A 20,567-nucleotide genomic window follows, 5' to 3' on the forward strand; every position below is an offset into this window, starting at 1 on the left:
GGGATCTCGAAATTTGGGATTTAGTGGCGCCACTGAGGTGGCAAAAGCCGTGTGACAACAATACACACCTGGGAACAGGGGTGGGGGCACGACGTGAAGGGCACATCATTTGACCCAGCACCGTGGAACATAGTTCGTTGAGGAAACAGTGCATGAAGTTATGCCATTGTGGAAGCGGTCTGTCCCGCTGCAAAATGAAGTTGGCTACCTCTTCTGTCAATTGAAGCAACAACCAGAAAGAAAGCATGCACGATAGGTTATTCTTGTAACAATAACTTCCGAAGGAGGAGAAAGGAACAAAGATCCTGTGGTTGGTTGTGGTATAGAAAACATCAAGTTTTGGAGAATCGCATTCATGGTCCAGGGAGGCATGTAGGTTTTGTGTACCCCATGTTTTCAAACTATACTTTCTCACTTGGCCACTTTAATGAAATGTGACTTTCTCAGAGAACACAAGTCTTCCTGCTAAACCTTCCACTTACATCTGGGCTCGAAAATCAAGGAAAATTGGCTTCATTGCGATTTACCGTCAAGTTTTAGCAACTGCAACATTTGAATTTTGTAACTCTTGAACTGAAGACATTTGCACAACAGATGCTACACTGTTAACTGCGACAGACAAACTTCTGCATGTACATATATTCTCTGCACCGTAGAGTGGTTGGCGGCAGTAGAATGTTTCTGCAGTCAGCTTCAAATGCCGGCTCTCTAAATTTTTTCAGTAATGTTCCTGATAAAGTATGTCGTCTTCCCTCCAGGAACTCACATTTGAGCTCCCGAAGCATTTCCATAATACCTGGACGTTATTCGAACCTACTGGTAACAAACGTAGCAGCCTGGCTCTGTTGACGTTTCCGTTACACAGACCCAGCCTGGATCCCAAACACTCTATCAGTACTCAAGAATAGGTCACACTAGTGTCCTACATGCTGTCTCTCTTACAGACGAACCGCACTTTCCTTAATTTCTCTCCATAAAACAAAGTGGACTGTTCGCCTTCCTCACTACAATCCTTACATTCTCGTTCAATTTCATATCGCTTTGCAACGTTACGCCCAGACATTTAAACGAAGTAACTGTGTCAAGCAACAGACTGCAAATGCTGTGTTAGAACCTTACCGGTTTCTTTTCCCCCTACTGATCTGCATTAACTTACATTTTTCTGCATTTGGAGCTTCTCTGCTGGCATGATTCGTGGATTTTCTGCAACTTCTTTCGTAGATCATACGAATGTTTTCCACCACTTCATTCTCAATGGATGGCCTCCAGTTGTTTTCCTCTTGCATATGCATCCTGTCTCCTCGAAATTCTTTGCCCATCTAGTAATGTTGTATCGGTGTGGTGCCACTTTAGCGAATTTGGTCTGAAAAGTCTCTCAACAATGATTATTTCTGATGTTTCTGCGCATTCTTTTTCTCTCGCGGATGCCACCATTTTGAATACTAGCTTGAGAGATGAACAGCAGCAACTTCCTATTTCTCGTTTCATTGTTGCCAACCTAAAGTGTGAGAGCTAACCTTTCGGAGTATAACTGGTGGAAAAAATCGCAGCACCAGGAAGGAGTTGTGCGCCATAAACGAAATTTGCTAGGCGTATTTCTGTATCTGAAAGATGATGACTATTCCAGTTTCGCACTAGTCGCAAAAGAGGCACTAGTAGCGTCGCTAAACAAACAAACACCATCCCAACTGGCTTTGAACACCCGACGGTACCGACCGGTCGCCGTGTCATCCTCAGCCCTAAGGTTGATACGAAGGAACATGTCAGCACACCGGTCTCCCGGCCATTGTCAGTTTCCGTGACCGGTGTCGCTATTCTCAATCAAGTAGCTCCTCAGTTTGCCTCACAAGGGCTGAGTGCACCCCTCTTGTCAACAGTACTCGGCAAACCGTGACTGTGACTCAGTCAAGTGCTAGCCAAGCCCGACAGTGCTTAACTTCGGTGATCTGATGGGAACCAGTGTTGTGTAAATCAGCTTTCCTTTAGACAGACGCTGTATGGTCGTGGACATCGTGAGTTGATACTAGTCAAGACTGCCTTTGAGGCACAAAGACACCATTTTCGACACCTGACTGAGCATGAACAAGGTCGTGTAATAGGGCTGTGAGAAGCTGGATGTTGCTTCTCCAGTATTGCAGAAAGACCTGGCAGCAATGTAGCCACTGTACAACATTGCTAGCAGCAATGGTCACGAGAGTGTAAGGTCGCAAGGAGACCAGGTTCTGTACAGCCGTGTGGCACTATTGGGAGGGAAGACTGTCGTGTTTGACGTATGGCTCCGGCGCTTCATCTACACCAGCAATTTGAGCTGCAGTTAATACCAAAATGACACAATGACCTGTTAAAAACCTGTTATTTCCAGGACAGCACCGACCAAGATGCTCTGTAGTCTGCATTCCTCTGACCCCAAACCACCGCCATTTTCGGCTTCAGTGGTGTCAAGCAAGGTGCGAATCAGTTTGTTTTCTGATGAACGCTGGTGCCAGTGATGGCTGTATTTTGTTTGGAACTCCAGCAGAGGTCCTGCAACCAACCTACACTACTGGCAATTAAAATTGCTGCACCAAGAAGAAATGCAGATGATAAACGGATATTCATTGGACAAATATATTACACTAGAACTGACATGTGATTACATTTTCACACAATTTGGGTGCATAGATCCTGAAAAATCAGTACCCAGAACAACCACCTCTGGCCGTAATAACGGCCTCGATACGCCTGGGCATTGAGTCAAACACAGCCTGGATGGCGTGTACAGGTACAGTGGCCCATGCAGCTTCAACACGATACCACAGTTCATCGAGAGTAGTGAATGGCGTATTGTGACGAGCCAGTTGCTCGGCCACCATTCACCAGACGTTTTCAATTGACGAGAGATCTGGAGAATGTGCTGGACAGGGCAGCAGTCGATCATTTTCTGTCTCCAGAAAGGACCGTACAGTACCTGCAACGCGCGGTCGTGCATTATCCTGCTGAAATGTAGGGTTTCGCAGGGATCGAATGAGGGGTAGAGCAACGGGTCCTAACACATCTGAAATGAAGCGTCCAATGTTCAAAGCGCCGTCAATGCGAACAGGAGGTGACCGAGACGTGTAACCAATGGCACCACATACAATCACGCCGGATGATACGCCAGTATGGCGATGACGAATACATGTTTCCAATGTGTGTTTACCGCGATGTCGCCAAACACGGATGCGACCATCATGATGCTGTAAACAGAACCTGGATTCATCCAAAAATATGACGATTTGCCATTCATGCACCCAGGTTCGTCGTTGAGTACACCATCGCAGGCGCTCCTGTCTGTGCTGCAGCGTCAAGGATAACCGCAGCCATGGTCTTAGAGTTGATAGTCCATGCTGCTGCAAACGTCGTCGAACTATTCGTGCAGATGGTTATTGTCTTGCAAACGTCCCCATCTGTTGACTCAGGGATCGAGACGTGGCTGCACGATCTGTTACAGCAGTGCGGATAAGATGCGTGTGATCTCGACTGCTAGTGACACGAGGCCGTTGGGACCCAGCACGGCGTTCCGTACTACCCTCCTGAACCCGCCGACTCCATATTCCGCCAATAGTCATTGGATCTCAACCAACGCGAGCAGCAATGTCGCAATACGATAAACCGCAATCGCGGTACGCTACAATCCGACCTTTATCAAAGTCGGAAACGTGATGGTACGCATTTCTCCTCCTTACACAAGTCATCACAACAACGTTTCACCAGGCAACGCGGGTCAACTGCTGTTTGTGTATGAGAAATCGGTTGGAAACTTACCTCATATCAGCACATTGTAGGTGCCGCCACCGGCGCCAACCTTGTGCGAATGCTCTGAAAAGCTAATCATTTGCATATCACGGTGTCTTCTTCCTGACGGTTAAATGTCGCGTCTGTAGCACGTCATCTTCGTGGTGTTGCAATTTTAATGACCAGTAGTATATCTGCATGCTAGACACACTGGACCTACACCGTTGGTTGCAGACGATTTTTTGTTGGAGACAGTTTTTGTGTGGGAAGTTTAGGAGACGATGTCTACAAACAGAAGAAAAGATAGAAGGAAACCACCCCGAAAAAATCTGCTAACAAAATTTCAAGTACTGTCTCTAAATTATTACTCTAGGAATATGCTACAAACCCCTATATATCGCTCATATAGGGATCCTGAGGATAAGATTAGATTAATTACAGCACGCATAGAGGAATTTAAACAATCATCTTTCCCGCGTTCCAGACACGAGTGGAACGGGAAAAAAGCCCTAACAACTGGTACAGCAGCAGATACCCTCCACCATACACTTGGCAGAGGTTCGCAAACTACAGTTGTAGATGTAGGTGCAGGGGTAAATGTAGAAGAAATAAGATATCGAGAGGGAAATAAAGAGAAGCAAGTTCGTAATTTCTGATCGTTACACAGGAACGTCTGAAATTTAGCACGTACACCGTTTTAAAACTTAAAGAAACGTCTCAGCTCTTACTGGAGGATTTCTTCAGAGTGGACGATAATGCATTTACATCAGAAAAGGCATGCGGTTTAAATCAAGACATGACTTAAGAATAGGAGGTGAAGAGAAACACTTTTAAATATTAGCTGTTGAATTAACAGAAACAAGAAATTAAGTATGTGTGTGAGAACTGATAGCCCACCTGTAATGTAGATACTTTTATCAGTTATTTAATAGAACTCCTAGATAACGTCTCGACAATCACAGTTAACATAATTCTGTGTGCAGACACACACAGTGTGACAATTAGTGAACTATGTGGAAAAAAAACGTAAATTAGTTACAAACTAGGCGTGCTCACACTTTATTCAAGATGTAAAAGTCACTACAGATATTCAGATTTAAGTTATGACACGCTCTATATGCCTGTCATCATTGGCGATGATGTGGCGCATACGAATAGCGAAATTCTGCATGACCCTCTGAAGTGTCGGAACATCGATACTGTCGATGACCTCCTGAATGGCTGTTTTCAGCTCAGCAATGGTTTTTGGGGTTACTGCTGTGCACCTTGTTTATAATATAGCCCTAAAAAGAAGAGTAGCATGCGTTCAGATTCGGAGAAAATGGCGGCCAATGCGGGTCTATGCCAGTGGCCTCTGGGTACCCCAGAACCAGAATGCGGTCCCCAAAGTGTTCTTCCACGACATCAAACACACTCCTGCTTTGATGGCGTCGAGCTCCGTCTTGTTTGAAGCAAATATTGTCGAAGTCACCGTCACTTTGGATAATGGGGATGAAATCACCTTCCAAATCCTTCGCGTACCATTCGGTAGTCACCGTGCCATCGAGGAATATTGTACCTATCATTCCGTGACTGGACATTGCACACCACACAGTCACTTGTTGACGGTGAGACTTCTCGATCGCGAAATGCGGCTCTCATTTCCCAAAATGCGCCAATTTTGCTTATTGACCAACCCATCTAAATGAAAGTGGGCTTCGTCGCTAAAACAAACCACATTCACATCAATGTCGTGTTCGCCAATTCTGTGAGCAATAGTGGTGACGAAACATTACCGCTGTTCCATGGCCCTGGGGCTTAATGCCTGATGCATTTGATTTTTGCACGGGAAGAGATGCAGGTGTTCAACAACAATTTGTCACAGTGTGTCCCGGTTGATTGCTACCTGTTGTACAGCTCGTCTGATCGATTTCCTGTTGCTGGTATGAAACGCAGCGCGTGTCTTCTCGATGTTTTCAGGCGTTGTCACCCTTTTTGGACGAATGACGTTGGCAACACTGTCAGGAGGAACACTATGCATTCTCTCAAACTTGCGAATCAAATTCTTGATTGTTAGCACACTTGGAGCGGTTGTCTTCAGCTTGAATTCGGTCGCAAACTTTCTTTGAGCCGTAGTTGGGTTGTTTTTGCTCGCACAATAGGCCTTCACAAGCGCTATACGCTGAGGCACGCAGTATCGTGACATTTTCACATGGAAATGGCCGAGAACACTGAGTGCGCATGCGCATACTAATTCCCATCATGCCCAACGGCCAGCTGTGCATTTTGAACGTCCTAACGTAAAGAAGTTACGACGATTTTATTTCATATAGTTCAATAATTGTCACCACGCGTATTACGCATTAGAATAGTAGCTCTCATAAATATTCTTTTCAGTTTTGACGTTTTCCTGTTCGCCAGTAGTGCACCGTGGGTAACTAAAATGACTTGCACTGCTAACGGACCAAGTGGCCACAGACATGACACGGAAAACAGTGATGTAGATGTAAAAGGTAGGCCGGTCAGAGTGGCCGTGCGGTTCTAGGCGCTACAGTCTGGAGCCGAGTGACCGCTACGGTCGCAGGTTCGAATCCTGCCTCGGGCATGGATGTGTGTGATGTCATTAGGTTACTTAGGTTTAATTAGTTCTAAGTTCCAGGTGACTGATGACCTCAGAAGTTAAGTTGCATAGTGCTCAGAGCCATTTGAACCATTTTTTGTAAAAGGTAGCACACTTGGGCCGTTTCTGCCAAATAATAATAATAAATAAACTGAACGGATACAAAAGATATTGGTCAGAAATCAAAGTAGACGAATTTTCCAGAGAGCTAGCGCTAAAAGGTGGCATAAAGTGTATAGAGAAACCAATGTAAATGTAAAATTCTCTGAGTACTCAACACTACTTAAAGTGAAATTTTGAAAGACATTTTCAAATGTACCCACATCAGTAGCAATGATTCACAACAAGAGATGGATGGCAGTAGCGATTAGGAACTCGTCCCAAGTTTGAGCTGCCCCTGTGCGGGCCATCACTTCCGCGGGAGTCCGTTTCCGATTCGTAACTCACCCGTTCTTAACGACCTCCCATTCCATAACGTACACTCATGTTCAGAAGAAAAAAACAGAACACCTAGAATGACTAGAGACAGGATGTTCATATTCACAGGACATGTACATTAGTGTGATCTGCGGAAATAATTAGCGTTTGATCCATGAAGGCCCACCGGGTCGAGGTAAATAGCGACATCGCGGTGCAACACCACCTACGGGCAAGATGTGCCTGCAGCTCTCGCTGTCGCTATAAACCGAAGGCAGTGGATCAGCGTGAGTTGAGCGGACGTGCGCGAACCGTACCATCCAATCAGTGCCGCGCGGGATTAGCCGAGCGGTCTGAGGCGCTGCAGTCTTGGACTGTGCGGATGGTCCCGGCTGAGGTTCGAGTCCTCCCTCGGGCATGGGTGTGTGTATTTGTCCTTAGGATAATTTTGGTTAAGTAGTGTGTGAGCTTAGGGATTGATGACCTTAGCAGTTAAGTCCCATAAGATTTCACACACATTTGAACATTTTGAACATCAAATCAGTGAATTTGAAAGACGGCGCATTATTGGAATGAGGGAATGTGATGCATCCATGCGAGAAATTGCTACTCGCATGGGACGAAGTGTTTCTGCAGTGCAACGGGTGCATACAAAATGGTTCACGGAAGGCCACAGAACGTGACGAGATGGGTCAGGACGCACTACTTTGACCACCTCCTAAGAAGATCGACACCTCATCCGAATGGCTTTGCAGGACAGATATGAATGCTCCACGTGTCTAGTGGAACTGTGTAACACGTACACTATCAGGGGTGGCAGTCTGTCACCATTTATTACAGAAGGTGTTATTTGTACGTCATCCACTTCTCTGCCTACCTTTGATAAATGTTCAGAAACATGATAGACGGCAACAGTGTATGGAACGATGCCACTGGGGACAGAAAGCCATCAGAGAGTGTTTTAAGACGAATGCATGTTCCGTTTGTCTGAAAATTATGGCCGCATTTCGGTTCGCTGCAGTCAGGGGGAGCGGCGTCACAGTGACTGCATTCGCACAAGATGTACAGCGCCAACTCAAGGCCTTACGGTGTGGGGTGCAGTTGTACACAACCGGAAATCACAGTTGGTGCGTGGCCAGCGCAGTGAGACCTACGTGAATGATGTCCTGCGACCCGTAGCCATGCCCTTTCTGTGCAGCACCCCAGACGACATTTTTCAGCAAGACAATGCACGACCACATGTTGCTGCGCGATCACGTGCCTTCTTGGTGTCACAGAATGTCAGGCTTTCGCCCTGGACCGCCAGATGACCAGACTTGTCGACAATCGAAAATGTGTCGGATATGGTGAGGAGACGCGTGCGGTGCTGTGATCCCGTGCCAACCACAACAGATGAACTTTGGAACCAGGTGAATGCAGCACGGGTGGCTGCATCATAGGACGCCATTCGCGCCAAATATCCATCGATGCCATCACGCGTGGAACAAGTTTGAGGGTCTATGGAGGACTCTGGGTGGGAGGTCACATGCCGAACCGAGGTGACTGAAATGCTAATCACTTCTACAGAACATACTAATGCACATTCCTGTGAATATGAACCTCCTGTCTCTAGTCGTTCAGGGTGTTCTGTTTTTTTTTCTGAACATGAGTGTACGTCACTTCTATCAAAAATAGTCATAATGAGAGCCAGAGTTCTAAAATATCTGTCATAGGCACAAAATATTTGTGGGAGCATTCTGATTTCTGCAAAATTTCGTTTAATAATAAAATAATATACAGTGCAGAGAATAAAATGTCATTAACAGAAAGCAAGGGGAGACAAGACAGAAGCGTAGCAAGGTACTGATAATGGAGGGGGATCAAGTGACAACTGATTCACAGCACCGAGTAATTGTGCGAATGACTAACGATGCGCTTAGCGGCGTTCTTCCGAGTAGCTGCTTCCACACAAAATTTCTACGACAGATCCAGTCACCATCTTGAGGTGCTGAGAGTTTTGTTGTCATGTGTACTCTGGTTGGAATCCAGCAGCGAGAACAGACAACAGCAAATCTCGCAGCACCTGAAGAAGGCGCCTGGGTCTGTCATAGAACTTTCGTGCATAAAATGGAAGGAACTACTCGGAGGAACATCAGGCAAGCACACCATTAATTAACCACGCCAAGAAAATCTCAGAGATAAAAGGTGAATGTAGATTTTGAAGTATTGAGAGAAATTACACCAAAACTTCCAAAAACAAATATAGAACCTGTAAATAATGATGCACTAAATAAAATGATGTTATTGCTAGACTACTGGCCATTAAAATTCCGACACCACGAATATGACGTGCTACAGACGCGAAATTTAACCGACAGGAAGAAGATGGTGTGATACGCAAATCATTAGCTTTCCAGAGCATTCACACAAGGTTGGCGCCGGTGGAGACGGTGGCGACACCTACAACGTGCTGACATGAGGAAACTTTCCAACTGATTTCTCATACACAAACAGCAGTTGACCGGCGTAGCCTGGTGAAACGTTGTTGTGATGCCTCGTGTAAGGAGGAGAAATGCGTACCACCACGTTTCCGACTTTGATAAAGGTCGGATTGTAGCCGATCGCGATTGCGGTTTATCGTATCGCGACATTGCTGCTCGCGTTGGTCGAAATCCGATGACTGTTAGCAGAATATGGATTCGATGGGTTCAGGAGGGTAATACGGAACGCCGTGCTGGATCGCAACGGCCTCGTATCACTAGCAGTCGAGATGACAGGCATCTTATCTGCATGGCTGTAACGGATCGTGCAGCCACGTCTCGATCCCTGAGTCAACAGATGGGGACGTTTGCAAGACAACAACCATCTGCACGAATAGTTCAACGATGTTTGCGGCAGCATGGACTATCAGCTCGGAGACCATGGCTTTGGTTACCCTTGACGCTGCATCACAGACAGGAGCGCCTGCGATGGTGTACTCAACGACGAACCTGAGTGCACGAATGGCAAAACCTCATTTTTTTCGGATGAATCCCGGTTCTGTTTACAGCATCGTGATGGTGGTATCCGTGTTTGGCGACATCGCGGTGAACGCACATAGGAAGCCTGTATTCGTCATCGCTGTACTGGCGTATCAGCTGGCGTGATGGTATGGGGTGTCATTGGTTACACGTCTCGGTCACCTCTTGTTCGCATTGACGGCACTTTGAACAGTGGACGCTACATTTCAGATGTGTTACGACCCGTGGCTCTACCCTTCATTCGATCCCTGCGAAACCCTACATTTCAGCGGGATAATGCACGTGCCTCTCCATCAAGAGCTGTATGGAAACGATTATGCGAATCGTGTTAACTTCTGTACATCTACATCTACATTTATACTCCGCAAGCCACCCAACGATGTTTGGCGGAGGGCACTTTACGTGCCACTGTCAATACCTCCCTTTCCTCTTCCAGTCGCGTATGGTTCGCGGGAAGAACGACTGCCGGAAAGCCTCCGTGCGCGCTCGAATCTCTCTAATTTTACATTCGTGATCTCCTCGGGAGGTATAAGTAGGGGGAAGCAATATATTCGATACCTCATTTAGAAACGCATCCTCTCGAAACCTGGACAGCAAGCTACGCCGCTATGCAGAGCGCCTCTCCTGCAGAGTCTGCCACTTGAGTTTGCTAAACGCCTCCGTAACGCTCTCACGCTTACCAAATAACCCTGTGACGAAACGCGCCGTTCTTCTTTGGATCTTCTCTATCTCCTCTGTCTACCCGACCTGGTACGGATCCCACACTGATGAGTATTACTCAAGTATAGGTCGAACGATTGTTTTGTAAGCCACCTCCTTTGTTGATGGACTACATTTTCTAAGGACTCTCCCAATGAATCTCATCCTGGCACCCGCCTTACCAACAATTAATTTTATATGATCACTCCACTTCAAATCACTCCGTACACATACTCCCAGATATTTTACAGAAGTAACTACTACCAGTGTTTGTTCCGCTATCATATAAGCATACAATAAAAGATCCTTCTTTGTATGTATTCGCAATTCATTACATTTGTTTATGTTAAGGGTCAGTTGCCACTCCCTGAACCAAGTGCCTATCCGCTGCAGATCTTCCTGTATTTCGCTACAACTTTGTAATGCTGCAACTTCTCTGTATACGACAGCATCATCCGCGAAAAGCCGCACGGAACTTCCAACACTATCTACTAGGTCATTTATATATATTGTGAAAAGCAATGGTCCCATAACACTCTCCTGTGGCACGCCAGAGGTTACCTTAACGTCTCTAGACGTCTCTCCATTGATAACAACATGCTGTGTTCTGTTTGCTAAAAACTCTTCAATCCAGACACACAGCTGGTCTGATATTCCGTATGCTCTTACTTTGTTTATCAGGCGACAGTGCGGAACTGTATCGAACGCCTTACGGAAGTCAAGGAAAATGGCATCTACCTGGGAGCCTGTATCTAATATTTTCTGGGTCTCATGAACAAATAAAGTGAGTTGGGTCTCACACGATCGCTGTTTCCGGAATCCATGTTGATTCCTACATAGTAGATTCTGGGTTTCCAGGTATGACATGATACGCGAGCAAAAAATATGTTCTAAAATTCTACAACTGATCGATGTCAGAGATATAGGCCTATAGTTTTGCGCATCTGCTCGACGACCCTTCTTAAAAACTGGAACTACTTGTGCTCTTTTCCAATCATTTGGAACCCTCCGTTCCTCTAGAGACTTGCGGTACACGGCTGTTAGAAGGGGGGCAAGTTCTTTCGCGTACTCTGTAGAATCGAATTGGTATGGGCATTAAGACAGGATACTGCAGATGTATCATGTATCTCGTTCAGTGATGAAGTTACATTTACCAACCATGGCCAGATAAACGACCAGAACATGCACTACAGGTCTGTTGACAGTCCCCGTTCGTTTCTTCACGTGGAACGTCATCGTACGTGGAGTGCAAACGTGTGGTGCGGATAGAGATCCGTCAGCTCATAGGCCAGTTTTTCTTGGATGGAACACTGAACGCGCACTAGTATCGCGGCCTCCTAACAAGCCGTCTTCCACAGACGCTAGAAGACGTTACTCTGTACAAATGGCTCTGAGCACTATGGGAGTTAACTTCTGTGGTCATCAGTCCCCTAGAACTTAGAACTACTTAAACCTAACTAACCTAAGGACATCACACACATCCATGCCCGAGGCAGGATTCGAACCTGCGACCGTAGCAGTCCCGCGGTTCAGGACTGCGCGCCTAGAACCACTAGACCACCGCGGCCGGCCGTTACTCTGTAGACTAGGAGTAACCTGTGGTACCATCGTGATGACTGACCTGCCAATAGTGCGCAAAGTACTACAGCGTGTCTTCACGAATTTTTTACAAATTTTTGGATTGGATGCAGCGGACCTTTACCGTGGCTGGCCCGTTCCATGGGTTTGACACCTGCAGACTTTTTCTGCGGCGAAAGCTGAAAGGCGGTCTCTACAACTAGACCCGATGATATGCAACGACGTGTTACTGCAGCCTGCTCGCACAATGCTACCACGTGTGCAGCAGCCGTTCCGTAACAGACTGCAAGCGTGTATTGCCGCTGCCGGTGGTCATTTTGAACACAACCTGTGATACTCAGTTGTCTCGTTGCTGGCCAGAATCCACATAACTAGCGTACGCACTCGTGTTGTTCTTTAGTGCGTGTTATCACAGTATTGTACGAGGGTAAGTCAATTATTATCCGCGATTTAGTTATATTATTGTTTATATTGGTAGTACTGTCGTTTTACGTTGATGACGCATGCTTTGTTTCTTTGCTGTTATATCTTTGCAATTTTCAAGCTGCAGGGTTAATTTTGTTATCGCTGTCGTGCTGTTAATCATGGCTGCTCCGCTGTCTATTTGCACCAAAGAAGAGCAACGTTCAGTGATCCGTTTTTTGTGGTCGGAAAGCGTATCAGGGGCCGAAATTCATCGAAGACTTTCGGTACAGTACGGGAACAGTGTTTTGCCACAGCGGAATGTCTACGAATAGACTGAAAAATTCCAAAATGGTCGCACAAGTGTTAGGCACGATGAAGGAGCCGGAAGACCGTTTACCGACACGAATGAAGAAACCCTTGAGCGTTCACGTAAAATGATTCTCTTAGACAGACGATTAACTATTGACGAAGTGGCACATCGTCTGCAAATTAGTCACGGTTCTGCCTACGACATCATCCACAACAGACTTGGGTTTCATAAAGTTTGTGCAAGATGGGTCCCAAAACAACTCACACAGTTGCATAAACAAACGTGCTTGGATATCTGCAAAAAAAAAAAAAAAAAAAAAAAAAAAAAAAACAATTGGATCGCTACGGTAAAGAAGGGGACAACTTCTTAGACAGGATCATTACTGGTGACGATACATGGATCCATCATTACGAGCCGAAGAGCAAACAGCAGAGTATGGAAGGGAAACATCCAAATTCGCCGTGCAAGAAAAAGTTCAGCACCCAATCGTCCGCAGGAAAACTAATGCTTACGGCGTTTTGGGACGCACAAGGTCCAGTACTGGAACATTATCGGGAAAGGGGCACAAAAATAAACAGTGTACGTTAAAGTGAGATGCTTACTGCCAAGCCAAAGTCTGCAATTCGAAGAGAACGCCGAGGATTGCTGTCAAAGGGTGTTGTGTTGTTTCACGGCAATTCCCGTCAGCGTACTGCTGCCCACACTGCTGAAACGCTCCATAAACTCAAATCTGAAGCACTGGATCATCTTCCATATAGTCCCGATCTTGCCCCTTCTGACTGTCACTTGTTTGGTCCACTCAAACAGGCATTAAGGGGCCGTCGATTTGCCTCGGACGAATCAGTCAAAGAAGCGGTGCATTCCTGGCTCGCAGCTCAACCGAGAACTTTCTTTTCTGAAGACAACAGGAAGCTTGTACAACGATGAACCAAGTGCGTTGAATCGCAAGAAGACTATGTCGAAAAATGATGTTCTTTTAAGTTTCCTGTTTGATTACAATAAAATTTTATAACTACTTTGCAGATAATAATTAACTTAGCGTCGTACAAGTGTCGGTATGGGAACTTTTCCAAATACGGGGTATCTCGTAAACGACTTGCACTAGAATCGTGCAGCAAAACACGACTGAGATTCTAATTTACCCTACTTTTAATTAGCTAATGTCAATAGACGCTGTTCCATTTAAAAAAAGAGTATGTTTGAACAAAAATGCACTTTATGAGTGTCATTACAATCTGTTTATTGGATAACAATTACGAGCCCCTGCCTGCCAATCAATAGAACTTTCCACTTCAGTAATATTTGCGGTGCAAGTTTTAGGTCATTCATCTTGTGTATCACACAGTGTAAGCTTCCACGGCTGGTGCTGACGTAAGAATTCCGGGCTATTAGGTCCGGGTCGACGTACAAAACTTTCTCCTCATGTTTCCTCTCCGACTGCAGGAGACATCTTCAGAGGTGAAATGGCTAACTGCAACGAGAACCCGAGAGAGCGCCGATTATATGCGCAGTGCAGAGGGCACGACAGTCTGTCACGTGACGTTAGCTAAGAGGTTATCGCTGGTATTGCCACATTCTCGACTGAAAGTAATCTGACGTCATTCTTACGTTGCAATGTTGACATTCAAATTTTGTCTAATTTAACACCTTCCTATTTTCTGTTAAAATTATTACGGTGTTCATAGATTCGAGTAGCCTTTCTATGCATGTTGTTGTTGTGGTCTTTAGTCCTGGTTTGATGCAGCTTTACATGCTACTCTATCCTGTGCAAGCTTCTTCATCTCCCAGTAACTACTGCAACCTACATCCTTCTGAATCTGCTTAGTGTATTCATCTCTTGGTCCCCCTCTACGATTTTTACCCTCCACGCTGCCCTCCAATACTAAATTGGTGATCCCTTGATGCCTCAGAACATGTCTTACCAACCGATCCCTTCTTCTAGTCAAGTTGTGCAACAAATTTCTCTTCTCCCCAGTCCTTTTCAATACCTCCTCATTAGTTATGTGATCTAACCATCTAATCTTCAGCATTCTTCTGTAGCACCACATTTCGAAAGCTTCAATTCTCTTCTTGTCCAAACTATTTATCGTTCATGTTTCACTTCCATACACTCCATACAAATACTTTCAGAAATGACTTCCTGACACTTAAATCTATACTCGATGTTAACAAATTTCTCTTCTTCAGAAATGCTTTCCTTGCCATTGCCAGTCTACATTTTATATCCTCTCTACTTCGACCATCATCAGTTATTTTGCTGCCCAAATAGCAAAACTCCTTTACTACTTTAAGTGTCTCATTTCCTAATCTAATTCCCTCAGCATCACCCGACTTAATTCGAATACATTCCATTATCCTCGTTTTGATTTTGTTGATGTTCATCTTATATCCTCCTTTCAAGACACTATCCATTCCATTTAACTGCTCTTCCAAGTCCTTTGCTGTCTCTAACGGAATTACAATGTCATTGGCAAACCTCAAAGTTTTTATTTCTTCTCCATGGATTTTAATACCTACTCCGAATTTTTCTTTTGTTTCCTTTACTGCTTGCTCAATATACAGATTGAATAACATCGGGGAGAGGCTACAAACCTGTATCACTCCCTTCCCAACCACTGCTTCCCTTTCGTGTCCCTCGACTCTTATAACTGCCATCTGGTTTCTGTACAAATTGTAAATAGCCATTCCCTCCTTGTATTTTACCCCTGCCACCTCCAGAATTTGAAAGAGAGTATTCCAGTCAACATTGTCAAAAGCTTTCTCTAAGTCTACAAATGCTAGAAACGTAAGTTTGCCTTTCCTTAATCTAGTTTCTAAGATAAGTCGTAGGGTCAGTATTGCCTCACATGTTCCAGTATTTCTACGGAATCCAAACTGATCTTCCCTGAGGTCGGCTTCAATTGTTTTTCCATTCGTCTGTAAAGAATTCGCGTTAGTATTTTGCAGCTGTGTCTTATTAAACTGATAGTTCGGTAATTTTCACATCTGTCAACACCTGCTTTCTTTGGGATTGGAATTATTATATTCTTCTTGAAGTCTGAGGGTGTTTCGCCTGTCTCATATATCTTGCTCACCAGATGGTAGAGTTTTGTCAGGACTGGCTCTCCCAAGTCTGTCAGTAGTTCTAATGGAATGTTGTCTACTCCCGGGGCCTTGTTTCGCCTCAGGTCTTTCAGTGCTCTGTCAAACTCTTTACGCAGCATCATATCTCCCATTTCATCTTCATCTACCTCTTCCATTTCCATAATATTGTCGTCAAGTAGTTCGCCCTTGCATAGACCCTCTATATACTCCTTCCACCTTTTTGCTTTCCCTTCTTTGCTTAGAACTGGGTTTCCATCTGAACTCTTGATATTCATACAATTGGTTCTCTTTTCTTCAAAGGTCTCTTTAATATTCCTGTAGGCAGTATCTATCTTACCCCTGGTGAGACAAGCCTCTACATCCTTACATTTGTCCTCTAGCCATCCCTGCTTAGCTTTCTATGGATATGCGGATGAAATGCGATGTTTTCGATGTGTCACTCGTCTTAGTGAATTTTATTTCGTCATCACCCTTTTGGTAAAGCCGCTGCGCAACGGAAGATTTATCCGTATTTACCTCTGAAGATGTCTTCCACAGCCGGAGGGGAAACCTTAGGGGACACTTTTGTACATCGACCGTGGCCTAACAGTCTCGAAACTTGTTTATTGATTCCGAGACGACTGAAACCTAATTTGAATGCCAACTGTCTTCTTACACCTTATTAGACATTGCACTGTGTTGTGTTCTTGTTTTTTTCCAAATTTCTGTTCACCACCCGTAGGCGCAGTGTTACCAGTAAGTAAATGTAGCTTATGTAAATGAAATTCTTAAAGTGGTAGGTCCGCAGCTCGTGGTCTAGTAGCTAGCGTTGCCGCCTCTGGATCGTGAGGTCCCAGGTTCGATTCCCAGCCGAGTCGAGTATTTTTCTCGGGGTTTGTGTTGTTCTCAATATTTCATCACCATTCGGGAAAGTGGCGAGACTGGGCAATGAAAAGATTGGGAATTTGTACGGGCGCTGATAACCACGCAGTTGAACGCCCCACAAACCAATTATTATCATCATCATCATCATAGCATAAAGAATCCGGCATCACAATATTTGGCTTGCCAAAGTGAGGTTAACAGCATCGCTACATAAAACACGTTCCCAGCTCGATGTGACAAAATTCGCTACGTCGCCGCTTACGGCGGACGCTGCGAGACAGATAGCTGTTAGCCGAGCGCGTGGCTGACTCACCCCTGGTGACGCGGAGTCTGCAGGGCTTCCCGGGAACCGTCGACAGCGGCACCACGTTGGGCCCGCATTCGTGCTGAGCCTGGCAGGTCAGCAGCATGGCGGCGGAGAGGCCCACCCACAGAGTCAGCATCGCTGCAGGCACGCCGCGGCGTCAGGACGATGTCAGAACCGAACACAGTGCAAATAAATAACATGAAAACAGGCAACAAACGATACACAGGGTGCATCAAAGATAATCGTCCGATTAAAAAAAATCCTATTATGTTATTTGAGATATGTGCGTGAACGACATACTGTTGTAAAGAGCAAATTGTCGAGTTTCACACGGTTCCCGCTAGGTAGCGGCAGTGTGTGCTCACTTCAGTTCTGGTGTCGGGACAACAGAAAGCGTTTTGTGTTCTGGGTTTTGCGCAGTGCGGGTCAGTAATAACTGTTCAGCGTGACTTTCTACTAGGTATGATATGGATATATTCAGGGGCGGGCAAACGTTGCTCGCGGCTCATGAGCGCACAGCGCTGCACGTGTGCTGCTCGCGTGCAGGCGTCGACCGGGGCTGTGGCGACAGCCGGCAGGTTGCGGCAGTGTAGTGCCAGGCTAAGCTGCGGACGTTGATGCGAAGCGAGCACTATGTAGTGAACGTTGTACTTCAAGAAACGGAGAAGTGGAGATTTGATATCTTTTAAAAAGTAATGGGAGAATCATTTTTTCTTTGTGCAAAAACGTGCAAATTCGAAATGTTTAATATGTGGCAGTATTATCGCTGGTCAACGGAAGTTTAGTATTGAAGGCCAGTATAATAAATTTCACAAGGACGAGTACAATTTATTGTCCGATTCTGAGCGGATGGGAAATTGACTGAGCTTAAGAAGAGCGATCTGACGATACCAGATGAATCTGTCGTAGTTGGCCGGCCGGAGTGGCCGAGCGGTTCTAGGCACTACAGTCTGGAACCGCGCGACCTATGGTCGCAGGTTCGAATCCTGCCTCGGGCATGGATGTGTGTGATGTCCTTAGGTTAGTTAGGTTTAAGTAGTTCTAAGTTGTAGGGGACTGATGACCACAGCAGTTAAGTCCCATAGTGCTCAGAGCCATTTGAATTTGTCGTAGTTGTTGTTGTCACGAGAGATCTGCGACTTTCTCTCGTCATGTCTCTCATCTAACTGATTCAACATTTTATGGAGCACTGTTTTCAAGTTTTCAGGACGACAACAATAATAGCCCAGCGGTATGTGCAAGTTGTAAGACTGCGCTTAATATAGCGAGAGCTGGAAAACCATTTGCTGAATTAATAAGTCTCGGTTAAGAGCAAACATCAGTGATGAAAATTTACGTAACTGTTTGTGTTTGTCTGTATGTAGAAATTTTGTTCCAGATATTAAACGTATTGTAAACTCCACCTGTGATAATTAAATAAAACGTATCGTAGGTAATAGGTACTCTTTCAAACCATGATTTCTTTCAAGCACTCCTACTAATCTTATTCATTCACTCAATAAAGCAAGCTAGGAAACAAAACGCATTACAAAGGAAGGAGCGGACAGAAGGTATGGTGGGGATGGGAGATAAGCGGGTGGCCAGCTTGCCCCTGTGTGCACACGGAACACCTGTTAACTGCACGCGTGCAAGTGCACCGCACATGTGCAGGATTCCTGCCCGCCCCTGGATATATTGATCAACATTCTTAAGGAAGTAGGAATCAACTGGAGAGACCGGAGACTTGCAAGGAACTTGTACCTGGGACAAAGGGTAAAGGTACCCCTGAGCTATACAGACACTGAGGAAATAGGAAGGGGAGTGAGACAAGGATGTTGTCTGTCGCCAAGTCCCTTTAACCTGTATGGAGAAATGCTGGCGAGAGAAGCGCTGAAAGGATGCGGAAACTTCAAAGTAGGAGGACGTCTCATCAACACCGTCAAGTATACAGACGACCTGGTAATGCTCGCCAAAAATCAGAGACACCTGCAACACATGATGAACAATTTTTTGGAAACGGGAAGAAAATACGGCATGGAAATCGACATCGAAAAAACAAAAGTGATGCACATATCAAAATGTGAGAAATACTTGAAGATAACTGTTGACAATCGGGAACTGGAAAATGTGAATCAGTTCAAGTACCTGGGAAGTTTTATCACAAAGGACGCCCACTGCACCAACGAAATCCGAGCAAGAATCGCCATGGCAAAAGCTGCTTTCAACAAGAAGAGGACTCTGCTGACCAACAAGTTGAGGTTGGCATTGAGGAAAAAAGCCGATAAAGTGCTACATTTGGAGCATTGCACTGTATGGAGCAGAGACATGGACCATGAGAAAGAAGGACAAAAAATACTTAGCTTTGAAACGTGGTGCTGGAGGAGAATGGAAATGATCAAGTGGACAGATCGCATAAAAATGACGATGCACTGCGAAGAGTAGGAGAGAAGTATTATGTGTAAAATTCTTCAGAGAAAGGCCAACTGGACTGGAGATGTTTCTAGACACGAGGGACTCATACAAGATGTCATCCAAGGGAAACTCAGAGGGAACGCAGGACGAGGAAGAAGAAGAATTTAACATCTGGACGACATGAAAGCTGGAAGGAGATACAACAGACTGAAGGAAGAAGGTGAAGACAGAGAACAGTGGAATCAGAAATTCTCTGTACGAAGACATGGACCTGCCACTAGGCAGAATACTACATAATAATAATAATGATGTGGATCCTCCTGCAGCACAGAGCATTACACGATGGCATGAACAATTCCGAGAAACATATTGTTTGTGCAAAGGCAAATCGCCGGATCGTCCCCAAGTGTCTGACACAGACTTCGAACGCATCCACCACAGTTCCACAAGGAGACAGCACAGGTCCGTTCGCCGTGCAGTTCTACAGCTCAACATGTCCCCGTTATCCGTCTGGCGTGTGTTGCGTTGACGTTTACACATGAAACCGTACAAAATTCAGCTACTGCAAGCTCTTCGTGAAGGTGGAGTTCTGTAATTTCATTCTTGGCAAGGTGGAGAATGACAGTTTTCTTCGACGCTTGCTGTTTAGTGAGGAGACAACATTCCATTTAAATGGAAAGGTGACCCGTCATAACGTGAGAATATATGGTACAGAACCACATGAGGTTGTACAATTTGAGAGGGACTCTCCAAAATTTACTGTGGTTTGTGCAGATTCACAGGAAAAGGTGTACGATACATTTTTCTTTGCCGAGAACACTGTTACAGGAAGCACATATCTCGATATGCTTGAGAACTTTTTTTTCCCACAGTCGGAGACTGATTCGTACGACTTCATTTACCAACAGGATGGGGCACCGCCACACTGACATCTGGAAGTGCAGGAATTTGAAATCAAAGGATTAGCGAACGATGGATCGGTCGCAATGGACCAAACGATAAAATGGAAATGCCGTTTGGCTAGGGCCTCCCGTCGGGTTGACCGTTCGCCTGGTGCAAGTCTTTCGAGTTGACGCCACTTCGGCGACTTGCGGGCCAATGGGGATGAAATGATGATTAAAAGGACAACGCAACGCCCAGTCCCTGAGCGGAGAAAATTTC

The 20,567-nt window shown here is 45.4% G+C and overlaps 1 protein-coding gene across 1 annotated transcript in view; it reads right to left on the reverse strand.

Annotated features, from left to right (window-relative positions):
• Positions 1–20,567, reverse strand: part of LOC126106593 (peroxidase-like) — a 118,275-nt gene that overhangs the window by 83,715 nt on the left and 13,993 nt on the right. Inside the window, exon 2 of the mRNA XM_049912937.1 lies at positions 17,022–17,153. Coding sequence (XP_049768894.1) covers positions 17,022–17,151 — 130 coding nt within the window. The 5' untranslated portion in view covers positions 17,152–17,153. The remainder of the gene's footprint in view (positions 1–17,021; positions 17,154–20,567) is intronic.

This window comes from Schistocerca cancellata, chromosome 10 (assembly GCF_023864275.1).
Source record: "Schistocerca cancellata isolate TAMUIC-IGC-003103 chromosome 10, iqSchCanc2.1, whole genome shotgun sequence".
NCBI lineage: Eukaryota > Metazoa > Arthropoda > Insecta > Orthoptera > Acrididae > Schistocerca > Schistocerca cancellata.